Source organism: Oryctolagus cuniculus, chromosome 11 (genome assembly GCF_051225735.1).
Source record: "Oryctolagus cuniculus isolate XC-2025 breed Fujian yellow rabbit chromosome 11, ASM5122573v1, whole genome shotgun sequence".
Classification (NCBI taxonomy): domain Eukaryota; kingdom Metazoa; phylum Chordata; class Mammalia; order Lagomorpha; family Leporidae; genus Oryctolagus; species Oryctolagus cuniculus.
In genome coordinates, this window is record NC_142877.1 from 113,369,896 (window position 1) to 113,392,934 (window position 23,039).

General features: G+C 45.7%; 1 protein-coding gene across 50 annotated transcripts in view; it reads right to left on the minus strand.

Moving 5' to 3' along the window:
- The window catches only part of RBFOX2 (RNA binding fox-1 homolog 2), a 320,553-nt gene that overhangs the window by 96,972 nt on the left and 200,542 nt on the right, over window positions 1-23,039 (minus strand). For 3 of the 50 annotated variants that reach the window (XM_051845983.3, XM_051845982.3, XM_089308931.1), the window contains exons 1-2: window positions 9,826-10,081; window positions 9,512-9,637 (exon numbers count right to left, since the gene is read on the minus strand). The exons of 38 other annotated variants lie outside the window; for them this stretch is intronic. In XM_051845983.3, coding sequence (XP_051701943.2) covers window positions 9,512-9,637; window positions 9,826-9,852 — 153 coding nt within the window. In that variant the 5' untranslated portion in view covers window positions 9,853-10,081. Of the gene's footprint in view, window positions 1-9,511; window positions 9,638-9,825; window positions 10,087-21,442; window positions 22,200-23,039 lie in introns of those variants that run through there. 9 more of the 50 variants (XM_089308946.1, XM_070052872.2, XM_089308940.1 and 6 more) reach the window with 4 other exon arrangements.

Below are 23,039 nucleotides of genomic sequence, written 5' to 3' on the forward strand. Positions count from 1 at the left end.
TGAAGCACATGAAGTCTAAGTCAACCTTCCAAGACATGAAGCCAGTCGCATGGCAGAAAAGGGCCCTGTTGGTCCAAAGTAATAGCACATGAAACATAATATACAGAAAAATATGGCACATCTGGGCAATGACAAATAGTTCAGACACAGGGTGGGGCAGAGGGAGAATCTTCTTTTTTGGATTTATGGGGCTGGGAGAGAAAACAGGGTTTGACTCTCACAGTGACCCAACATGACTATCAAAACTGCATCCCCAAAATCAAGCTACAGGTGAAAACCTTCTCTTTGCTTAAAAAAAAAAAAACAGCAAGGACATATATCCCTTAGGGACTGCAAACTATGGCTTGTGGTCCAAAACCAGTCCACCACTTACTTTCTACAAGCTAATCATAGATTTTACATTTTTAGTAAAAAAAAAACATTTAGTATTTTGTGACATAAGGAATTACATGCATTTCCAATTCGTGTCCACACAGAGTTTTACAGAAATTTTCTAACATACCATCTATGAATGGTCTCTTTCGTGCCTAAACAGCAGGGCTGCGCAGTGGGGAGCGGGCGGCGTGGCCTGCAAAGCCGGAAGTCATCACACAGCTCCTGTGCCCCAATCTGAAACTGGAGATGTCCCAAGCCAAAGCTTTCTGAGCAGCAACATGACTCTCGGAAGTTTTTATTTCAGATTTGGGAGTTTGGATGAAGGATGTTCAACCAGTGAAATCTATGCAATTATCCCAAATTTAAAAAAAAAAATTCAAAATTTCAAACACACTTGGTCCCAAGCATTCTGGATAAGGGACGCCGAACCTGCAGCTGGCAGTTTGCAGAAAATGTTTGTAGAACCTGAAGACTCCTTCAAGGTCTAATCTCCCGCTTCAGGTACCAATTTGTCCCTTCAAAACTTTTTACAAAGAATCTCATATTCAAAATTAAGTAAACAAATAGTCAAATCATTTGTGGATATAAAAGTATTCACTTATATTTCATGAATTACTGATTTTCTGCATAAATATCTCTTTTAAAAATCTAATTATAAAATTTGAACTTTATCCTGTAATTTAGAATAAATTTAGTATTTCTAGTAACATGACAGCAAGTTCTAATTTTTAGAAACTATATTTCCTTTTGTAGGCCGGCGCCGTGGCTCAATAGGCTAAACCTCCGCCTTGCAGCGCCTGCACACTGGGTTCTAGTCCCGGTCGGGGCACCGGATTCTGTACCGGTTGCCCCTCTTCCAGGCCAGCTCTCTGCTGTGACCCGGGAGTGCAGTGGAGGATGGCCCAAGTGCTTGGGCCCTGCACCCGCACGGGAGACCAGGAGAAGCACCTGGCTCCTGGCTTCGGATCAGCGCGATGCGCTGGCCACAGCGCGCTGGCCACGGCGGCCATTGGAGGGTGAACCAACGGCAAAGGAAGACCTTTCTCTCTGTCTCTCTCTCTCACTGTCCACTCTGCCTGTCAAAAAAATAAAAAAAATTTAAAAAAAATATATTTCCTTTTGTAAACAACAATCTAACTGTATTTATTTCCTGAGTGATTAATAAGAAATGTTATTTTTTAAAAAAAATTTTTATTTGACAGGTAGAGTTAGACAGTGAGAGAGACAGAGAGAAAGGTCTTCCTTCCGTTGGTTCACCCCTCAAATGGCTGCAATAGCCGGAACTGTGCCGATCCGAAGCCAGGAGCCAGGTGCTTCCTCCTGGTCTCCCATGCGGGTGCAGGGGCCCAAGCACTTGGGCCATCCCCTACTGTTATCCCAGGCCATAGCAGAGAGCTGTACTGGAAAAGGAGCAACCAGAACTAGAAGTGGCACCCATATGGGATGCCAGCACTGCAGGTGGAGGATTAACCAAGTGCGCCATGGCACCGGTCCTGAAATATTATTCTAATATATTGAAACTGATGAGGCCAGCGTGTGGCATAGCGGATAAAGCTGCTGCCTGCAGTACCGGCATCCCATGTGGGTGCCAGTTCATGCCCAGCTGCTCCACTTCCAGCATTAGAAAATTAGAATATTTTTCAAGGGTTTAATTTAAATTTTTATTGTGTTTTGAAAGTAGGATCGGCCGGCGCTGCGGCTCAATAGGCTAATCCTCCGCCTGCGGCACCGGCACACCAGGTTCTAGTCCCGGTCGGGGCACCGGATTCTGTCCCGGTTGCCCCTCTTCCAGGCCAGCTCTCTGCTGTGGCCCGGGAGGGCAGTGGAGGATGGCCCAAGTGCTTGGGCCCTGCACCCGCACGGGAGACCAGGAGAAGCACCTGGCTCCTGCCTTTGGGTCAGCGCAGTGCGCCAGCCGCAGCGCGCTGGCTGTGGCGGCCATTGGAGGGTGAACCAATGGCAAAAAGAAGACCCTTTCTCTCTGTCTCTCTCACTGTCCACTCTGCCTGTAAGAAAAAAAAAAGTAGGATCATGTTGCTACTGATCTAAAAGTCCTCACAATTTTGGCTTTAAGACACTTTTTTGGTTATAGTTTCAATGTCTCAAGGGAATGATCAAATTTAAGCTGAGTCTCAACATGTAAGTTGTCAAGTCAACTGGCAGCTTCAAAATAGTACATCAGTTTAAAAAATGAAAATCTCAGGGATAGGGGCCTTCGGGGGTTCAGGGCAAGGCCCAGAGGCCAGAAGAAAGGTCAGCTGCGCTGGTCAGCTAATAGACACTTTACCACGGAGTAGAAACCCCTCTCTCCCCCCAAAAAAGGGAAAGGGGTCAGTGCTGTGGTGCAGTGGGTTAAAGCCCTGGTCTGAAGCGCCAGATGCTGGTTCTAGTCCCGGCTGCTCCTCTTCCGATCTGCTATGGCCAGGGAAAGCAGCAGAAGATGGCCCAAGTCCTTAGGCCCCTGCACCCGTGAGGGAGACCCGGAAGAAGCTCTTGGCTTCTGGCTCCGGATCGGCGCAGCTCCAGCTGTTGCGGCCACCTGGGGAGTGAACCAGCGGTTGGAAGACCTCTCTCTCTCTACCTCTCTCTGTAACTCTTTCAAATAAATAAAATAAATCTTTTAAAAAAACCACAATGGAGTAGAAAACTAATATTCCACTCCTGAGTTGGGGTAACATCCCCTCATTTAGAAGCTATAAATAACTGACGCTGCTGCAAGGTCAGTGAGCTATAAAAACTGAGTGAAGGCAAACATGTCATCATGAAGCGACACTTAGAATACACACAGGATGCCTTCGTAATCCTCATACCTGGCATTTTTACCTAATAATTCGGTCCGAATGATAAGTCATTCCTATAAATTGACGCAGTTAGTACAGGACAGTCCAGAGTCTAGAACCGTGCTCTCCTGCCTTTGGGGATAATTCAGGAAGGAGGAGAATGAGCGGGACAGAGAGTAAGGGAAGATTCGGCGCCTCTGCAGACACTCGGTTTGTACGCAGATGTGATGAGACCATGTGAGTAGGAAAGACAGAACTAGGAAGGGTGAGCAGACAGCAACAAAATCAGATTTCAGCTCACAGGAGAAAAGCTTCCCTCTTTTTTAATGACTGACAATGGCCTGCTTATCTTATGAAGCGGGACGTGTGAGTTTGTAATTAAGTAGATCTTGGGTTTGAAACCTATCTGTCATGCCCAGAGTCAGCACGTTACTAGACCTCTAGAATCTCAAAGTCTCATGCAAAAACTGGAAACACAACACTTACTTCAAAAGATGTCTGATAAATGACATATGGTATCACCAGTAATTGTCATGTTTGTCTATATCTGTACAGTAGTGACTGTGCAAAAATCAAAAGGTTTTTCAGTAACAGTCATTATTAATGGTGGCTAAGAACAGGAATGCTGGAGCCAAACTGCTTGGGTTTAAATCCTGGGGTTGCCACTGTGGCCAAGTTACTTAACTTTGCGAACCCCCATTTTCCTAATTTCTACAAAAGGGTTAGGAACAGTCCTCACCTCATACGGCTGCTGAGAAGGACAAATGACTTAGTGCACAGCTTGCCTTCTACAGAGCTGCCTATTATTATGTGATGTAACAACAAACTCATGGACTCAGCAGTAAACTCTGTCATCGCAAGTGTTTCACCAAAGCCTTGAACTAATCAGAGATGGAAATTCCGAAAGGGAATCAGAGTCTGCATTAAATTGATTTATTCACACATTAAACAAATACTAAACATCTAATCCCTACAAGGAAGATTAGAATCTAGAGCTTAAATTAGGCTGTCTGGACATGAATCCCCACTACATCTCTTAGCAGCCACGTGAACCTGGACAAGGAACCCAATCATTACATGCCTCACTTCCTCTTGTGGACAATGAGGACAGTGCAAGGTGGTTGAGAGGATTCAATGAGTCACAGCAGGTGAAGTGCTGGGAACAGCATACACAAGGGTTAGCTGTTCTAATGTCTACGTGCTAGGTGCTGGTCCAGACGCTAGGACTACAACAGACTGCTGACAAGGTCCCTGACCAGAGGGAGCTTATATTCCTTGAGGGGAGGGAAGAGGAAGGAGACAGAGGGCAGACAGACAATAAACAAATACACACACAGTAAGTAATGATGAGCACTAACATCAGTGAGAGAGAAGGACTGGGATGAGAGGACGGGGAGAAGGCCAAGGGAAAACTCGCCTTGAGAAGTAACACATGAGCAGAGCAGGTGGACAGTTACGGGAAGAGCACTTCCAGTCCTGAGAAAAGCAGAAGGAGCGTGGGGGCGGAAGGACACAGGAACAGCAAGGAGGCCGGGGCACTGGAGTGGAGCATGGAAGGAAAGTGGCAGCACAGGCGAGGCTGCAGAGGCTGCCGGGTTCCTGACCGCGCAGGGCCGGGCCTCTGCAAGGACATAGGATGTTGAGTCTGCAGGGAAACGATTGTGAGGTTGGAACACAGGGGTGACAGTGGTCTCGCTTGTGCTTATACTGTATACATGTATTGAATTACTACATAAATTACTCCATAAAAATGTGCCAGCATTACTTATTCATCACACATTTTTAAAAAGTTAACTTAGAAAAAAAAGCAGACTTGTATTTTAAATGATTCACTCTGGCAATGACCTCGAAGGAAGTACTCGACTCCGAGGCTTCTTGGACTTAATCATGACTTAATGGTAACAGAGGAACAGCTCAGAGTCTGGGAAACAGGAACAACAAACACTTCCGGCGGCTGCCCGCAGCATCTCTGACTGCCCGGAAGGGGCATCGGGACCCAGTAATTAAAACAGCAAAGCGTCTGCTGCAGAGAAGCCTTCCACCATGCAGGCAGTGTCCTCGGAGATCTGCAGTGGTGCTGGGACGCTGAAAAGAGAGTGGGGAATTCTGACTCCAGGAGGGAAGGCTCAGCATGTATGGATAACGTCCGAACCTGGGGAGGAGTGGGGTGGTCCAGCGGGACGCACAGTGTCACCGTCTCCTAGTGACATCACCAATGGGTGTCTGAGAAACAACCCAGGTAGGGAACTGCAAGATGAGAAGCTGGAGTGTGAGGACTCCAAGAGTCAAAAGTCAAGACACAGAGGCGGAGCTGCAACACAGCGGGTTAAAGCCCCAGCCCGAGCGCCCGCATCCCATCTGAGTGCCAGCTGAGTCCCAGCTGCTCTACTTCCCGTCCAGCTCGGTGCTAATGCGCCTGGCAAAGCAGTGGAGGATGGACCAAGTCCTTGGGTCCCTGAACCCACAAGGGAGACCCAGAAAAAGCTCCTGGCACCTGGCTTCAGATTGGCTCACCTCCGGCCATTGCAGCCATCTGGGGAGTGAACCAACGGATGGAAGACCTCTCTCTCTCTCTGTGTCTACTTCTCTCTTTCAAATAAATAAATAAAGTAAATCTTTAAAAAAAAAAGTCAAGACAGAGAGAAAATTGTTCTCCCATGTAGTGTGTGCAGGAGTGTGCAATCTTTCAGGGGACAGCAAAAGCTGAAGAAACAAAACCAAACCAGGGATCTTAGTGGCTGCCCTCTCCCTGCCAGCCAGCAGCAGCGCCACCCCTGGACACGGAGACGTCCTCTGCGGCACAGCAAACTCAGGCGGAGGCTGGCAGCACTAAGCCCCTCTCGCATCAGCTGCAAAACCAAGGAGAGAGGGAAAGGAAAAATGGAACAGGAGAAGGGACAAACAGAAAACAGTGAGGTGGTGGAGGGTGGCGGTGGCAGAGAAGGGAAAGCCTTTCAATGAGTCAAATCTCGCTCAGACTTAATCACAGCTCCGCTCATGGAACCCTCGAACACAGAGTATTTAGAATAGCGGCAGTTTTCAAGGATTGGTCTTGGCCTTGGCAAGGAAATGGTTATAACCAAAGATATGAAGCAGTGTGGAAGAATTCAGGAAGAAACCAAATCTCTGGAAAAAGTGAGGCCTTTTTTTGCTCATTGTAAAGAACATAAATTTAGTCTCCAACCCACAATCCCCGCCTCCCCCCAGCTTGCCCAGAATCCTGTGCAGCCCATAGAAAGTGGAAAGTGTGCCAAGACAAACAGCGTGGGCCGCAGCTCCGCGGCTCCGGGGATGAAGGGTGGGATGAGGTCCCGGTGGGAACGAGCATGACTGGCAGGCAGAGTGCAGGCACTTTACAGCAGTGCCACAAAATGGAGACTAGATCACCTAAGGGCTTCCAGAATTTACAGAAAATGGGATGTGATGGTAAAATCACAGAACAGACTGCCTACTCCAACTCATTTCAAAAAACACAGACAGAAAGGAGAGGAGAGAATGAAACAAAACATACCTGCTCTCTTATCTGTCCTTAATTAAGCATAAAATACCCTCCCTCTTCTCTTCTCCCCACCACCCGGCTCAGAGGCGGCACTGGCAGCAGCTCAGGTGAAAGACTTCAGCCTCGCAGCTACACGGAGGGGAGATAGCAGACAATGGAACTGGTGATTCATTACAAAAGAATACACTCCGGAGCAGGCGGCCTGCTGCCACATGGACTCGCCACACTATTTAAAGGAACAGCAACCCTCTTTCCAACCTCCCTTATTCTTAACACCTTCCCTTCTCTAGGTTCTGATGGAAAACAGATTTAGAAGAAAATGCCAGCAAAGCGCTGAGCTGTCCAAGAAAGGGCTTTGTGTTCCCTAGAAACTGGCAGTCGTATAGCATAGTAGGGTACAGACATTTTCTTTCATATCTACACTGTAAAATCTTTTCCTCTCTATCCAGTATATTTTTCCCTTTCAACAATAAACAGTATAACTGAGTTTGAGTCTGGGTAACATTTCTTTTCTTTTCTTTTTAAACTAATTAGGAGTTGAAATCATTGGCAGTTTTTCTAGTTTTACACATATGAGAATGATTTTTCTACTTTTTATTCCACATTTTTATTCTCGTAGATATAAGAAGACGCAATCATTTGCTTTTTAGCACACCACATCAGCGTATCTACTAGATTAGAATTTCATCATTAAATTACTTATTGTAAATGACAGAGCAGTTTGCTAATTTACACAAAAACAGGCCTTATAAACCCAGAGCGCATGTGATGATGAAGCAGAGGCACTTGCAAACACTGACATGGATCTAACGCTGTGTGACGGAAATGTCATCCTCTGACAGCCATTCTCTACCAGTGCACAAATGGTGTGATCTGAGCATGCAAAGAACTCGGCAGCAAGATGGTGAAAACACATCTGAATACCTCCCTCGCTGCACCAGTCAAGGCACTAAATACTACAATATTTACCCTGATGACCCAGCCCCAAACAGTGTGGACGGTTTACAATGAGAAGGCTGTTGTGACAGGTCATTATTAAGCATTGGGATTGGATGTCTGGTTCAGAAAAACACAAAACAAAACATTTTTAAAAGCCTCAAGACAAATGAAGGATTTGGTTCACTTGGTTATTTCTTTTGATGCTTTTCTAGATTATTAACAGCTGTATACATCACAATAACACAGAAATTACATACAACAAAGCAAATGTGTTGCAATAGTGAAAATCCCAAGTTTGTCTTCCGTCCTTCCCAGTTGTACAAATATTCAGGATGGGCAAAAACTAGCTACTTCTTTCCTTGGGCTTTTAGTACATCTTGACAAAAACGGATGATTTTTAATGTATCTACTAGAATTCTTAACCACCCAAAAGCCCTTCTCCCCAGTTCTCATTTGTTTGCTCTGCTTCCTTCCTAAAAATCACAGTTGCCTTAGGTCTGGTGGCCAGGACTACACTGCCACGCGTGCCTAAGCAAGGGCACCCCAGTCAGGCTCACGCATCCCCGCAGCTTCTCCAGAGACCACGGGGAAAGATTTCAGGAAGCCATGGAAACTTCTGATATAAAAACTCTCAGTACAGATTACTCTTTCACTGATTTAAAAATATATATATAATGAAAAGTCAAGTAGCTGAAAAGCCTTCAGTAATAACTGGAAAAGAAGAGCACTATCACCCTCTAATAATGCCGGTTAATGAAAATTCAAAGAGGGCTCCAAGGTTGAGCAAGTATCATCTCCCAAGCAACAGAGAACCCAGAAATGGGTTTTCCATCATACGAAAATTGAAACAAAAATAAAGCAGTGCTTCAACAGAATTAATCAGACTGATGGGTAGGGGATAAGAAGTGGCAGAGAAACATTTCAAGGGTTTCTCTACTTTCCCAAAGAGGGAGGGGTCTTCGGATCATCTGCACACTCAGAACGGCTGCAAAATCGCACTGAGAAGATCTGCTCTTTGAAACTTCCCTTCCTTCTGGGTCACGAAGGGAAAGCCTCCCTGCAGGTCCCCCTTCCATCCAGCACTGCGGGGCGTTATATAACGCGGAACTGAACAGGCTCCCAGCTCCTAGAGCCATGCCTCGTCCACAGAGCAGCTGACTCTCTCGCCCTCCGGTGGTGACCGCGAGAGGGAGAGAGAGGAGAACACAAAAAAAGGGCAACCTCCTTAAAAGGAAAGCACTGTCCAGTGATGAAATCTCCCTACAGAGCAGAAAAGCCTGGAGTGAAACCGAGCCTAAGTCTGGGAGCACAGGACTCGCGCGGTCTGTCATGGAAATGCTTTCTCATTGATAAATCACAGCCCATCCTTCCCTCTCACCCCACGCATAAAGAAAAAGGACGAGAGCAGTGTGCAGAAGGGTGCACCAGCCCTGCCAGGGAGAGCCGTGGGAGAGCACTCGCCTCTCCATTTGTCAGGAATGACTTGCTAAAATGCAGATTAGATATTGCCTGGCACAACCAAAGGGAGGGGGCGAGAAGGAGAGAGGTATCTTCCATTCCTACACCCTCTCCTTCAGATGTCTTTAAAGCCTGTGTGGTTGTCAATTGTACATAAAGATGTGTTCTCCTGGCAGGGAGGGGTCTGCCTTATCTCTGTTACACCTGGGTGCTCCTATGACTCCTAATGAAAATACTCTTGGACAGTAACAAAGCCACGAAAATGAGACATCCTTGTTAAGCCTTGTGTGTAGTAAGGCGTCTAGAGCGAAGGCAGCAGAACTGGCATTCCGCAGCCAATTCTGAGAAACCAAAGTGAGTCAGGAACCAGGTTTCCACGGAAGACAAATTCTTCTGCAGCTCTTAAAAGGAAGGCAAAGCCCTCTCTCCTTTTTGGCAGTCTACAACAATCTCTTCCTACCTCTGCAGGCTCGCTCTCCCTCCCTCTTCTCAGAGCCAAGACAAAGAGGTAGACAAATCCCCACAGGGTCTTCCTGAGCTCCGGCTGCACAGCACACAGCACAGGAAACAGGAATCGGCTATGGAGCTGAGGGAGGGGAGAAGCGGGCTGTGGATACGCGGCACACACCGCGACACAATGAAGCTGGCCTTTCCTAAGCAGACAATTAACAGCTCAAACTCTTCCTCGACCCCCCCCCCCCCCCCCGCCCAGACCTTTCCTTAGATCCCGGAAAAGGGAGGTTTCCAGCCACCAGGAGGACGCACAGCTCTTACCTGAGTTACCATTTTCTTTTTCTCCATACACGGAACAGAAGAGGTGATAAACCCTTCAAAGCAGCAGTGCTGGGCACACCTCCACAGCCTCCTCTTCCTCCCCCTCCCCCGCCAGGCTGGCGCTTTAAGGGCGGATAATCGCTCTCCCTTTACACCGTTTTCCTTCCTTTTTCTTTCTAGTGTTTCTTCCTTTCTTTTCTCTCCCCCTCCTTCTTCCTCCAGCTCCCTCCCATATCTCAGGCAGATGGCTGAAGGAAGCCCCACCCCTGAATGCCTGAGGTAATTAATCAGAGCAGAGCCCCACCTCCTCCTCCCACCCCACCCCTCCCGCTGGCTGACAGCTCCCAACTCCAGAAGCAGGCCTGCCAGGAGAATGGCAGTTTGGTGGGCGTTTTGCGCACGCGTGTGTGCGTGTGCGTGTGTGTGTGCATGTGTGTGAGCGCGCCCGCGCACACGGGGGAGAGGGGGAAGAAGGGGGAGAAGCAGGAGCCATGTGCGGGCATATTTTAAGAACGGGATGGTGGCATTAATTAGCACTGAAAGCATTCATAGCAACTTACGATAGTTAACACGGGCTGAGAGGTTCCAGCCTGGAATATCTGATGATATTTTTTTTTTTTACAAAGGCTTTCACTGATGTAGAGTTTACAGATGATGTACAACGACGGGCATATGCAAGAACTCGCTGGTCTTGAAGACCAGCCCACCCTCAGGAGGGCAAAGGACTAAAGGAGGAGGGAGCGACCGCAGTGCTCCTTTTCTGTACTGAAAAGGGCGTCTACAAACACGGCCATCAGGAAGGGAGGTGTAGACAGATGTGGACACAGTGAGGCTTCGTAAGGCGACCGGCGTGCATGGGGGCCACCTTTTGTACCACCAGCCCTCTGTGTTTCAGCCTCTTTTGGAAAAAACAAATCCTTCCTTATATACACACTGGACATCCGTGTTACTACTGCACACAGTAACTGCTACTATACACTGCTATAAATACAGACAGTTGAGGACATGTTTGTTGAACTTCAGAGTTTCTTCAGTGTTCTCCTGTCTAGAAGGTGAGCACTGAAGACGTGGTGCAGTCCAGAAACCCTGCTCTGATTCTTTTACTGGCTATCATGCAGGAGTCTTTAGCCTCTGAACATAAATCTAATAATCTATTTTATATTATTAAATATTCAAATAAAATAATGTGAATGTTTAATGAGTTTGTGACTTTATGATCATCATCCCATAAAATTAATATTTCCTAATTTTTTAGTATTCTAATAGGATCCCATTCTAAGGAATTTATTAGCTGTTTTATTTCTGCCATATTTATAACTATAATAGCTGAGAGACTACTCAAAGGTCAGAAAGAGTCATTCTAAAATTAAGCTATTTTAACAATAAATATATAAATAAATCAAAATTCAAAATCAAATCACACAGAAAATATATATATATTTTTTTCCTGTCTTCTGGAGGACTGATTGGCAAACGTAGAGCACAGCTTTTCAGAAACCCACGGTCCAGCTCTGCAGCCGTACGGTGCCACCCTGTGTTGCCTGGGTTAATGATCACTGTAACGATCCTGAAAGGAGCAGAGGAACTACCAAGCATATGGGGAACCTGGTACCTCATCCATCCTGAGCACCATGCCAGGGACCATCCTGGGCAGCTACAGATACCTGCACACTCTGGTATAATCTATAGCATATACAGAAACATGTACAAAAGGATGGGATCTTCAAAAATTAGGAACAAAAAGGTTACCAGAAAAGGAATAGAAAGACCCGTCCTAGGCCTGTTCTTATTTAACACCAGCACAAATGTTTTGGAAGACAGAACACTTAGTGCTCTCTGAATCTGCAACCGAAAAGTCAACGGAAGGAGATGAAACACGGTCCAATGTTTTTTAAGGCAAAGTGAACAAGCAGCCGGCGGGCAGGTGAGTGTCCCTGAAAAGAAGAGCAACCCACCGTCCCTGTGGAAAATCTACATCGTGTGTATGGGACGACTGTTTCCAGTTCTAGTACAGGAACTAAACCTGAGCATTACCGGACATCATTCTCCAAAGGCAAGCAGACAGAACCTGCCACACACACACCCTACTGTCAACACCTGCCCTAGAAAAGCCACTGCTACCTTGACGCCTGAGTGTGACTGCAGCCACCACACAGCACGGAAGGAGACAAGGCTCCTCCGAGAGTCGATTTTTCAGAGATGAAAAGGCCATGAGGGACCCCACACATGAAGTGCAGGACTAGGATATGTACGATGCTGCGCCCGGGACGCACGCCTCTTTTCTACATTAAGGATCGATATCTACCCAGCAAGTAATGGGTTTACAAGTTCACACTCACAAAGATTCAGTGCAAGCTAAAAAATAAAAATATAGAAATGATTTTAATCAACGCACTGAGTGACAGGCTCACAGCGAGCTCTGGACCAGCACACTGTCACTTGAAGTGTGTCCCTGACTTGAAAGGCTGGCATTCGGAGGACAGTATGCTCCCTGGTGCCCAGCAGAGAGCAGAGCAACTGAGCAGCCTGGGCTGACACCAGCAGAAACAACCAGAGTCCCTGCGTGGCTGAAGGTACCTGGTAATGTACCAAGGAGAAACTCATTTGGGCTCTGTGTGTGTGTGCACGTATGTGTGCATGTGTGCACATGCACGCATATGTGTGTGAAATGAGGCAGGGGCAAGGCAGGCAGACATTAAGAATGTCAGCTAAGGGGCAGGCGCTGTGGTGCAGTGGGTTAACGCCATGGCTTGCAGTGCTGGCGTCTCATATGGGTGCCAGTTTGATTCCTGGCTGTTCCACTTCCTATCCAGCTCCCTGCTGATGCACCTGAGAAAGTAGCAGAAGACAACCCAAGCACTTAGGCCCCTGCACCCACATGGGAGAACTGGAAGCTCCTGGTTCTTGGCTTCAGCCTGGCCCAACCTGGTCACTGCAGCCATTTGGAGAGTGAACCAGCCAACATCTAGCTCTCTCTGTGACTGTCTTTGAAATAAATAAATAAATCTTGGAGGAGACCATGTTCAACTCCAAGCTTCTGGTACAGTGTCAGGGACGTAGCAGGTAACGTACCGCAGGGCAGGTTTACTAAAACAAGCGAAGTAAAGGGCCACTCCTAACTGTTTCCTTGGGGTTCATGCAGCCTCCAGAACCCCAGCTTTCTTTCCTCCATACAACTCAACTGAAATTTGTCTCACTGAAGCCACCAAAGACCCCACACGATGGCCTACTTCAATGGACATTTTACTTTCCTAGACCTGTTAGTGGATAACTGTGAGTTCAGATGGTCTCAGAGGTTCCTGATCGTCCTCTGTCCCTGTTCATCCCTTTCTCTATCTTACGCTACTTCCTCTGCTGTCATCTGTTCACTGCATGCCCAAGGTTTTACTCCGAGGGCAGGGTCATGTGCCTGTCTGTGCAGACATGATCCACGGTGGCCCTCAGAGTCTTGACCAGGCACAAACCTTTTGAGTCCTGGCTTGCTCTAGGTGTTGAACTCAAGCCATCACTTCAATTACCACCACTTCCCCAATGACTCTCACATTTCTATACTTAGATATTCTGCACATCTAATTTAAAAGACCAAAACTATGTTAAATTCTCAAAATCATTAATTCATGTGACAGACATCTGGGTGCCTACTCTGTGACGGGTGTGCTTCCAGGCACTGGGTGGGGGTGGGGGTGGGGGTGGGGGTGGGGAGAGAGAATACGTGGTGACACAGAGGAAGACCCTTCTGTTTGTGAAGCTGAGTTCTGGCACTCATTCAGCCATGTTTGTTTCTATGGTGGACAGCTGAACCCTGTAACAGGTAACACGGCTACCATTTCTTGAGAATTTACTCTGTGGTGGCTTCTTACTAGGCAATCACATGTATTATCCAGCCTTATCTTCACGCAAGGATGAGGTATTTTAATTTCCCTCTTGGAGGGAGCCAAGGCTAGATGGAGGTAAGCGACTTGCCCATGTGACCTTAGCAAGCCGCAGAGCTCTCGTTCAAACCCAAATCTGTCAGGAAGCCTGGAGTCCTTCCCAGAACCCTCCTCCTCAATCACACCACACTAACCCGGGCGATTCTTTCTATGTCTCTAGCTCTGCCCTTTCTTTTCCTCTCTAGGACCATAAATTCAGTTCTGACCTCATGATTCTGTATCTGGCTCCCCACATGTCTCTCTGCCTCCAGTCTCTCTTCCCACCAAAGCTTCTTACTTATACCACAGTGATCCTTCCAAATACAAATCTTGTCACTTCTCTGATTAGAATCCTGAACTACTGCCTACACCCTATGGGGGAAAATCCTAACTCTCAGGCGGGCACCTGAGACACACGCTGCTGCCCTCCCAGCTCTTCCCTGCCCCGCACACTGACAGAAGTGCACTAGGTCCTCAAGGACCCAGTCCTCCTGTTCTCCACTTGAATGTGGCCATCCACCAGGCTAATGCATCGTCTAAGGCGTCCTGCAGGCATGCCCAATTCCAGAAAGTCTTTCCTGACCCCACCTGTCCCCAGGCTGGGGTCTGCCTCAGCATCTGATCGGTGGTACATAATCATTAGAGTTACTATTTCTGCCTAACTATGCCTAGGCTATGAGTAGTCTAGAAATCACGGACAAAGGGACTGGTGTTGTGGTGTAGTGGGCGAAGTCACCACCTGCGATACGGGCATCACGTATGGGCGCCAGTTCCATGCCCTACTAACTCCACTTCCCATCCAGCCCCAAGCTAATGGCCTGGGAGAAGCAGCAGAAGATGGCTCAAGTATTTGAGCTCCCGTTATCCATGTGGGAGACCTGAAAGAAGCTCCTGGCTTTCGGCATGGTCCAGCCCTGGATGATCTGGCCATCTGGGGAGTGAACCAGTAGACAGAAGATCTCTCTTTGTCTCTTTAATTCTGATTTTCAAATGTAAGGAAGGAAAGAAAGAAAGAGGAAGAAGAGGAAGAGAGAGAGAAAGAGAGAGGGAGGGAGGGAGGGAGGGAGGAGGAAGGAAGGAAGAGAGGAAGGAAGGAAATGAAATGAAATGAAATGAAATCAAAGCATGGGCTTTGATTCATACCATGTCCCTAGTTCCTTTTTCTTTTTTTAAGATTTTATTTATTTATTTGAGAGACAGAGTTATAGACAGTGAGAGGGAGAGACAGAGAGAAAGGTCTTCCCTCCACTGGTTCACTCTCCAAATGGCCACGATGGCCAAAGCTGAGCTGATCTGAAGCCAGGAGCCAGGAGCTTCTTTTGGGTCTCCCATGTGGGTGCAGGGGCCTAAGCACTTGGGCCATCTTCTTACTGTTTTCCCAAGGCATTAGCAGGGACTTGGATCAGAAGAGGAGCAGCTAGGACATGAACCGGTGCCCATATGGGATGTTGGTGCTGCGGGGGGTGGGAGGGGGCGCTTTACCCACTACACCCACAGTCCCTGGTTCTTAACTCTGTGCCTGAATGCACAGTAAATGAATAAATGTTCATAGAAATAAAACAGTAATACCTGGACTTCTATCTGGCCACTGTGTAGCCATTCACGGATATGTAAGGATGAAGAGTATATGTAGTTATCAAAGTAATATAGGAGATTAGGAAGAAAAATTAGAAAAGCATTCTTTATCCCAAGAATGTACTTGGAAATATCTTCCTATTTATAAATTTACTTTAGTATCTTCAGTATGTTATAGAAATCTGAAGCTGAAAGGAAGATGTACCAAATGAGTGGGAGAAGTTTTATTTTCAACTTTATTGGAATAGTTCAGATTCTAGACAAAATAATACCCAGTAATTAAGAAGGAAAACCTTTAGGTGCCCCTGATCGTCACAATTTTATGTAGATGTGACTCAACTCTCTGCCTCCACCCACGTACCAGGAATGCCATAAAAGCAGACCCAAGAGGCCTGACTAGAAGGCAGAGCTTGCTCATACTTTCCCAAGCTGCCTTTGACACCCCAGTGAAAAGCAACATTAAAGGGAGAACATTTCCTGCAATAATAAAAACTTGTTAGTATAAAAGCTCTTCACAGCACGCCCCCACACAATAACCCTAACCAAGTGTAAATAACAATTTACACTGAACACATATTGAATACCTTTCCAGAAGCATCTCTCACACAATGCCACTCTGACATCCTTTGCCCCAACATCCCCCTTAATACAAGTGAAACCAAATTAGAGCTCACTCTGTTATTTCCCTAACTTCTTTTCTCTAGTTTAGGCAGGACCCAGTTACATGGAACACATTCTAGAATAGGAAAAAAAAAAAAAAGTAGAATTTGAACCCAATTGCTTTAGACCTTATATGCTTATAAAAGCCAAACCCTCGAATTTATTTATCATCTTGAAATTAAACCTTTAGAACAAGACCACAAATAACATACCCTAGGACACTGGTGAGACCAGAGAAATTAGAAAGTGTTACTTCATTAATAAATATCTGGCTTCTGGCAATTGACTCTTACCAGTCTACCTTTGAGCTATGCCAAACCCCAGACAACTAGAATCAGACATGCAACTGAAACTACAGGCAGCCAGCGCCGCGGCTCACTAGGCTAATCCTCCGCCTGCGGCGCCAGCACACCGGGTTCTAGTCCTGGTCGGGGCACAGGATTCTGTCCCAGTTGCCCCTCTTCCAGGCCAGCTCTCTGCTGTGGCCCGGGAGTGCAGTGGAGGATGGCCCAAGTGCTTGGGCCCTGCACCCCATGGGAAACCAGGAGAAGCACCTGGCTCCTGGCTTCGGATCTGCACGGTGCACTGGCCGCAGTGCGCCAGCCGTGGCGGCCATTGGAGGGTGAACCAATGGCAAAAGGAAGACCTTTCTCTTTCTCTCTCTCTCACTGTCCACTCTGCCTGTCAAGAAAGACAGAAAGACAGAGAGACAGAGAGAGAGACAGAGAGACAGAAAGAGAGAAAGAGAGAAAGAGAGAGAGAGAAAGAAACTACAGGCATCAGGCATTCCCAGAGACAGAGAGAGAGAGAGAGAGAGAAAGAGAAAGAGAGAAAGAGAGAAAGAGAGAGAGAAAGAAACTACAGGCATCAGGCATTCCCAGTCATCTGTGAGAGACTGAGGAAAGGGTTCTCAAACAAATATTAAAAGGGATGGGATGGGAACGGATTTGTCAAATTTCTGGTCTGAACACTTTCCTGAGATGCCTGCTTAGTCTAGCAGGTGTATTTCTCTCCATTAAACTTTGCTATCTCATTTACCACTATCAAGAAAATAACACATGATCAACCTGTGAAAGCTGATGTGTGTTATACTCCAGTATGAGAACAGGCTATGACTCTATTATTAAGTTACTGCAGACTGCTGTCTTATTCACCACCACACCCCTGGGCCTGGTAGGTATCTGGCACATGGTAGGTACTCAAAAGCATTCAGTATGTAGTAAAGTAAACTCCGAATGAAGAATTAAATATCACACACACACACACAGACACACACACAGACACACACACACATACCAAGATCATCTTCCCACAAAGATTTGGATGGTGTGTGGGCTAATTTACTCTCCAGCATTTCACAAACCTGAACACCCCAATATCCAAAGTTCCTTAAAGATTTATTTATTTAAAAGGCAGGGTTTCAGAGAGAGAGGAAGAGACAGAGAGAGAGAGAGAGAGAGAGAGAGAGAGAGAGAGAGAAATGTCTTCCACCCTCTGGTTTACTCCCCAAATGGTCTCAATGACCAGAGTTGGGCCAGTCCAAAGCCAGGAGCCAGGAGCTTCTTCCGGGTGTCCCAAGCACTTGGGCTCATTAGCAGGGAGTTGGATGGGAAGTGGAGCAGCCTGGACTTGAATTGGTGCTCACATGGGATGCCGGCGTCACAGGTGGCAGCTGTACACACTACACTAACACTGGTCCTTCAAAGTATCTTTTAGACAAGCAACTTGCTGCCTCTCAGTGTTCCAGATGTCTGATATCCTTAAGGTGTCCTTGGCCACCCTAAACCCTCAAATCATGATGTTTAGCTACACTTCCAATAATTTGAGACTCTGCTTCCTCTTCCTCCAACTGTTCCATTCATAACCTGCAGTACAGTTCAGTAAAAGTGCCTAAGGAGTAACTGATAACAGATAATACTTCTAAATTGCAACAACAGTTACATTTTAACCCTCCAGTCAGAGGTGGTAAATGTTTAATACAAAAGAGTGTCCACGAGACTAACTTCAGAAACGCTTTCTCAGACAGACTTTGCTGGGCAGTCACTGTCTCTGAAGTCACATCTAGTAAACCCCTGTCTGCCTGTATTCTAAACTGATTTGGCACAGATTACATTTTGCAAAAGTAATAATAAAATAATCAATTTCAACTACTTTTAGGACAGGTATGCTTTTACTAACAATAAGAGCAACGAAAGGTCAAGCACCTGACACTCTCATACTTTACTGTCGCCTTCTATTGAAGGGATCTCACTTTGTTTATCTTAACACTAGCAATTCTAGAAATGCCTCGTTAAAAATCAGTAGAAAGTCTTTAATGAAAAAAAACTATTAAAAACACTACATTCAATCATGCCCTCAATAATTTTCAATTGCATAATACACTGGTTCATAGCTACAAATATTATGCAATGAGGAGCTTTGATTTAACCAAGTATAATAATATAACAGAAGCTAAAAAAAATGTTTAGAACCACAGTTGAGATAAGAGTTTTTGTAGCAAATAACCAGCTATTACTCACTTAAAAACGCACTGAAAGAAAACTGTTAGCAGAAAAAGTTTATAAAGCAGGGGTTAGTGTTTGGTGCAATGGTTAAAAAACTGCTTAGGGGTCGGCGCCGTGGCTCACTAGGCTAATCCTCCACCTTGCGGCGCCGGCACACCGGGTTCTAGTCCCAGTTGGGGCACTGGATTCTGTCCCAGTTGCCCCTCTTCTAGGCCAGCTCTCTGCTGTGGCCCAGGAGTGCAGTGGAGGATGGCCCAAGTGCTTGGGCCCTGCACCCGCGTGGGAGACCAGGATAAGTACCTGGCTCCTGGCTTTGGATCAGCGTGGTGCGCCAGCCGCAGCGCGCCAGCTGTGGCGGCCATTGGAGGGTGAACCAACGGCTAAGGAAGACCTTTCTCTCTCTCTCTCACTGTCCACTCTGTCTGTCAAAAAAAAAAAAAAAAACAAAACAAAAACCACCTGCTTAGGACACCCACATCCGATATCAGAGTGCTTAGATTCAAGTCCTGGTTCTGCTTCTGATTCAGCTTCCTGCTAATGCATACCATGGGAGGAAGCAGGTGATGGCTCAAGAACGTGGGTCCTTGCCTTCCAGGAGAGACTTGGATGTGTCTGGACTCCTGGCTTCTGCCTGGCCCAAGCCTTGGATATGGTAGGCACTTGACCAGTAGATGGAAGATCAATCTCTCTCTGTGCCTTTCAAATAAAAATAAATAAATAAATGTAATAAGGTTAATTTTTTAAAAAAAGATTCTAAAATAGCTTTGGATACTTCAACTTAAAATGTTTTCAACCCCACTAATTTATTGATGTGGAAGAATGGAGAATGCTTTTAAATTTTAACGTCCTCTTACCTGTATTTCCAAGCTACTTTAATCTTACACAGAGGAAACCTACTAAATGGAACAAAGTCAGAAGGTATCGTTTCAAATACTGCCATTTATCACTACTAAATCTTAATGACCAAAAAGATTTGGAGTGGCAAATTCAGCTTCCCCCACCCAGATTGATTGATTTATTTGAAAGGCAGAGTTACAGAGAGAGAGGGAGAAACACAAATAGATATTCCATCCACTGGTTCACAAATGGCTGCAATGACCAGAGCTGGCCAGGCTGAAGCCAGGAGTCCTGAGCTTCATCTGGGTTTCCCACATGGGTGCAGGTATCCAAACACGTGAGCCGTCTTCCACTGCTTTCCCAGGCACATCAGCAGAGAGCTGGATCAGAAGTGAAACAGCCAAGATTTAAACCGGTGCCCATATGAGATGCCAGCATTGCAGGTGGTGGCTCTACTGCCACACTACAATACCAGCCTCAGCAAATTCGCCTTACCACGAATTAGTAAGATTTCACTGTAAAAGACTTTATTAAATTATGTCATTCTGAACAGGAACTCTTTTTAATCCATCCCCCCAATTTTTTTGTGGGGGTATCAATTTTCTGTCTTGAAAATTCATTTCCATGCTTTAATTATTTGTCATATATCTTCACTGCCTTAATTCTTTGGGGAGATATTTTTACTTTTTCTACTTTTTCCTCAGATAATTTCTTTTTTAAAACCATTATTATAAGTCCTATGCTCTGCTATTTGGGTTTCAGAAATTTACTGTTCACAGATGTTTCCTGTCAGAAGCACGTCAATATTTACTTGTAAGAAGATTTGCTTCTAATCTAGTCTAATGAAAGTTCAGCTTTATGCTGTCACACAGGCCAATCTATTGTTTTATGTCAGTGGAGAAATAATTGGCAGATAAATGAAACCCCAAAAATATCTACTCAGTATTATGGTAATTATAATATATAAACACTCTTAATTTGAATAACAAAAAATAACGGAAACTGCTGTAAAGTTTATGTAAAACATACAGAGACCCCTGTATTCAAATATAGTTAAAAAGGAACATAGCCTATACCCCTCCCACATAATTCCAATAATTGTAGCTTGAGACTTGGAGAGAGAAAAAACAAAACAAAAAAAACTGTCCAAAAGATCTAATTCAAACGCGCTTCATTTATTTTAGGCACCAAATTCCTATTTAAATGTACAAGTCAGCATTTATTTTAACCTTATGCATTCCAGTCCAACCAATAACTCAGGTGCTATTTATTGGAGAAATGGCCATTTGAAAGAAACAAAGGAAGTATAAAACAACTAACAGCCATGAAAATACAAATGAACTAAAGCAAACTTAGAGATCAAGTAGTATTTATAATTCAAAATCAATTGTATTAACTTTTTATTTTCCTGTTCAGTACAATTATTACTTCAAAGAATCATGACACATGAGAAATCATCTGTTCTAACTCCTTCGTTTCATGTACAAGGAAAGTGCAGTCAAGAAAAACGAAGCTATCTGAGTATGAACCCAGAGGCGGTTAGCAGTACAGCTGGGACCAGAATCCAGAACTCTGAACTTCACCTTTACTTAGTAGACTGCCATTACATGCAAGGAAAACAGATATTCAGGAATATGCTTCATAACAGCCTAATCAGATTCCAGGTTTCAACAAGCGAAAAATTAAAATGCCACTAATCCCATAACAAAATATTTTAAAATGTTAGACTAAAAATAGTCTAAGCATGGAGGGAACGCCCTCTACTAGTTATCACCTTTCTGGAAGAGACAGCAACATTGGGAAGCCACCATCCATGCCTCACATCTGCCCAAAATGGAGCCTAAAGTCCACCATAAGCCATGTTTTGTTCTGTTAGATTCATACTGCCCATCTTTGCAGCTTCCGAACTTTTGGAGTTGAAAACCAACCACTCTGTCCAGTCACCAATAGTATAAAATTCAAACTCCTGCTATGGCAAATAAGAAAAAAAAAAAAAAAAAAAACTTGGTAAATTCAAGCACCAAATAATATGCACAGGTCAGAAGACAGCCTAAACGCATTTCATTCCACCACCAAGTCTTCCCATCAATCAGACCATATCTAGAAAAGAAGTCACAACCCTTAGCTTACCTGGACAAGAGGATACTGGTAATCCATACAGTATACACCATACATAGCCAAGAGGAGCAAAGTCTTCAGATAAGGACAGTACAGAAACAGCAAAGTTTTTGCCTTGGTTGATTCTAGCTGTCCTGTCCACAGGAACAAGGTAGCCCCAGAGCTCCTTGGCTGACGACCAGTCTACGCAGAGAGGTATGCTGGCTCAGCGGATGAAGTCGGAGCTGGGTTCAGACCAGGCCTCCACACCAAAAGGATTCAACACCACACAGAGGAGATGGTCAGGGGATGCCAACAGCTCTGACAGAGTCACTAGTTACAGACTGAAAACTACACTCGAGATTACTGTTGATTTTAAACTGACAACTACACCAGAGACTCAAGAAGCAGAGAATGACAGCCAGGGAAGGGAACACGGGCTCCTTAAAGTGGCACACAAACACGGCAGGAAGCACACGGTATCCAGGAGCCAAAATAATATATATGTCCCAGGCTTTCCGTGCGTCAGAGGGAACACTCCCAATCCAGGACATAGAAAGGCAGATGGAACCAGTATTATTTCTCCATTCCTTCTTGGGCGGGAGTACGCACGCGCAGACACACACACAGACCCTTCTCACTGTCTCCGGCAGAGACAGGTGTTAGGATTAACTATATAAAACCCTTCTGCCGTCGAAAGGAATGGGAGAAAAAAGTCACTCTATGCATGCAGTAAAGGGATCCCTTTCACGACACTGTATGTTTTTGTATCATGTAACACCTCCCTCCCTGTGCTTTAACAGCGGCTAGGACAGCTGGCAGGACAACCAGGAGAAGAGAGGAAGGTGGCCCCAGCTGGGAGGCAACCTGAGTCCACTGGAGGCCTTCAGACACGCAGGGCCAGGCTCTCAGCTGTTCCAGTCAAACTTGGAGGGATTAACTCTGGCTGCCTGCAGAAGGGGGGGTGGGATGGTCTTTAGAAGAGCCAGCTGCTTTTCCCCTTTTAGGAAGCTGCCTTGCCACCCTCCCATTATGCACAACACACATGTGCGCATACTTCTTTAACAGATATTAAAAGCAGTAACAAACATGGACAGGTGTCAGGTCAGTCTGACAAGCCACAGCAGTTAAGAGTTGGCTTTCAGAGTCCACACAGTCCACTGAAATCAGAGCCTGGCTAAGGAATTCTTAGAAAACAGGACGCAAAGTACACAGAAAGGGAAAATAAATGGTTCCTGAGAGACACGCTTGTTGCCACTGTTGCAGGTGAGAAGGCCTTCATTTGAGGCAGTATTCCAAAGTCCAAAATGCTACCTAATTCTAAATTCATGTCAGGGGCCATGCCCTCCCTGACCTTGGAGAGCCGTGATCACATGACTCAACTGTCAGGATGCATCCTGAGGATCTCCGTGAGGGCATCACCAGAGTGTAGATGCTACCACCTCCCCACGCCTCAGAGCAATTTTTCTCCTTCTATGGTCATTGCCATTTATTTTAGAAAGAATTCTAATTTTTTTTAAAGTTTTTATTTATTTGAGAGGTAGCTAGAATTACAGACAAAAAGGGAGAGACAGAGAGGTCTTACATCCACTGCTCCACTCTCCAAATGGTCTCAACAGCTGGGCCGATC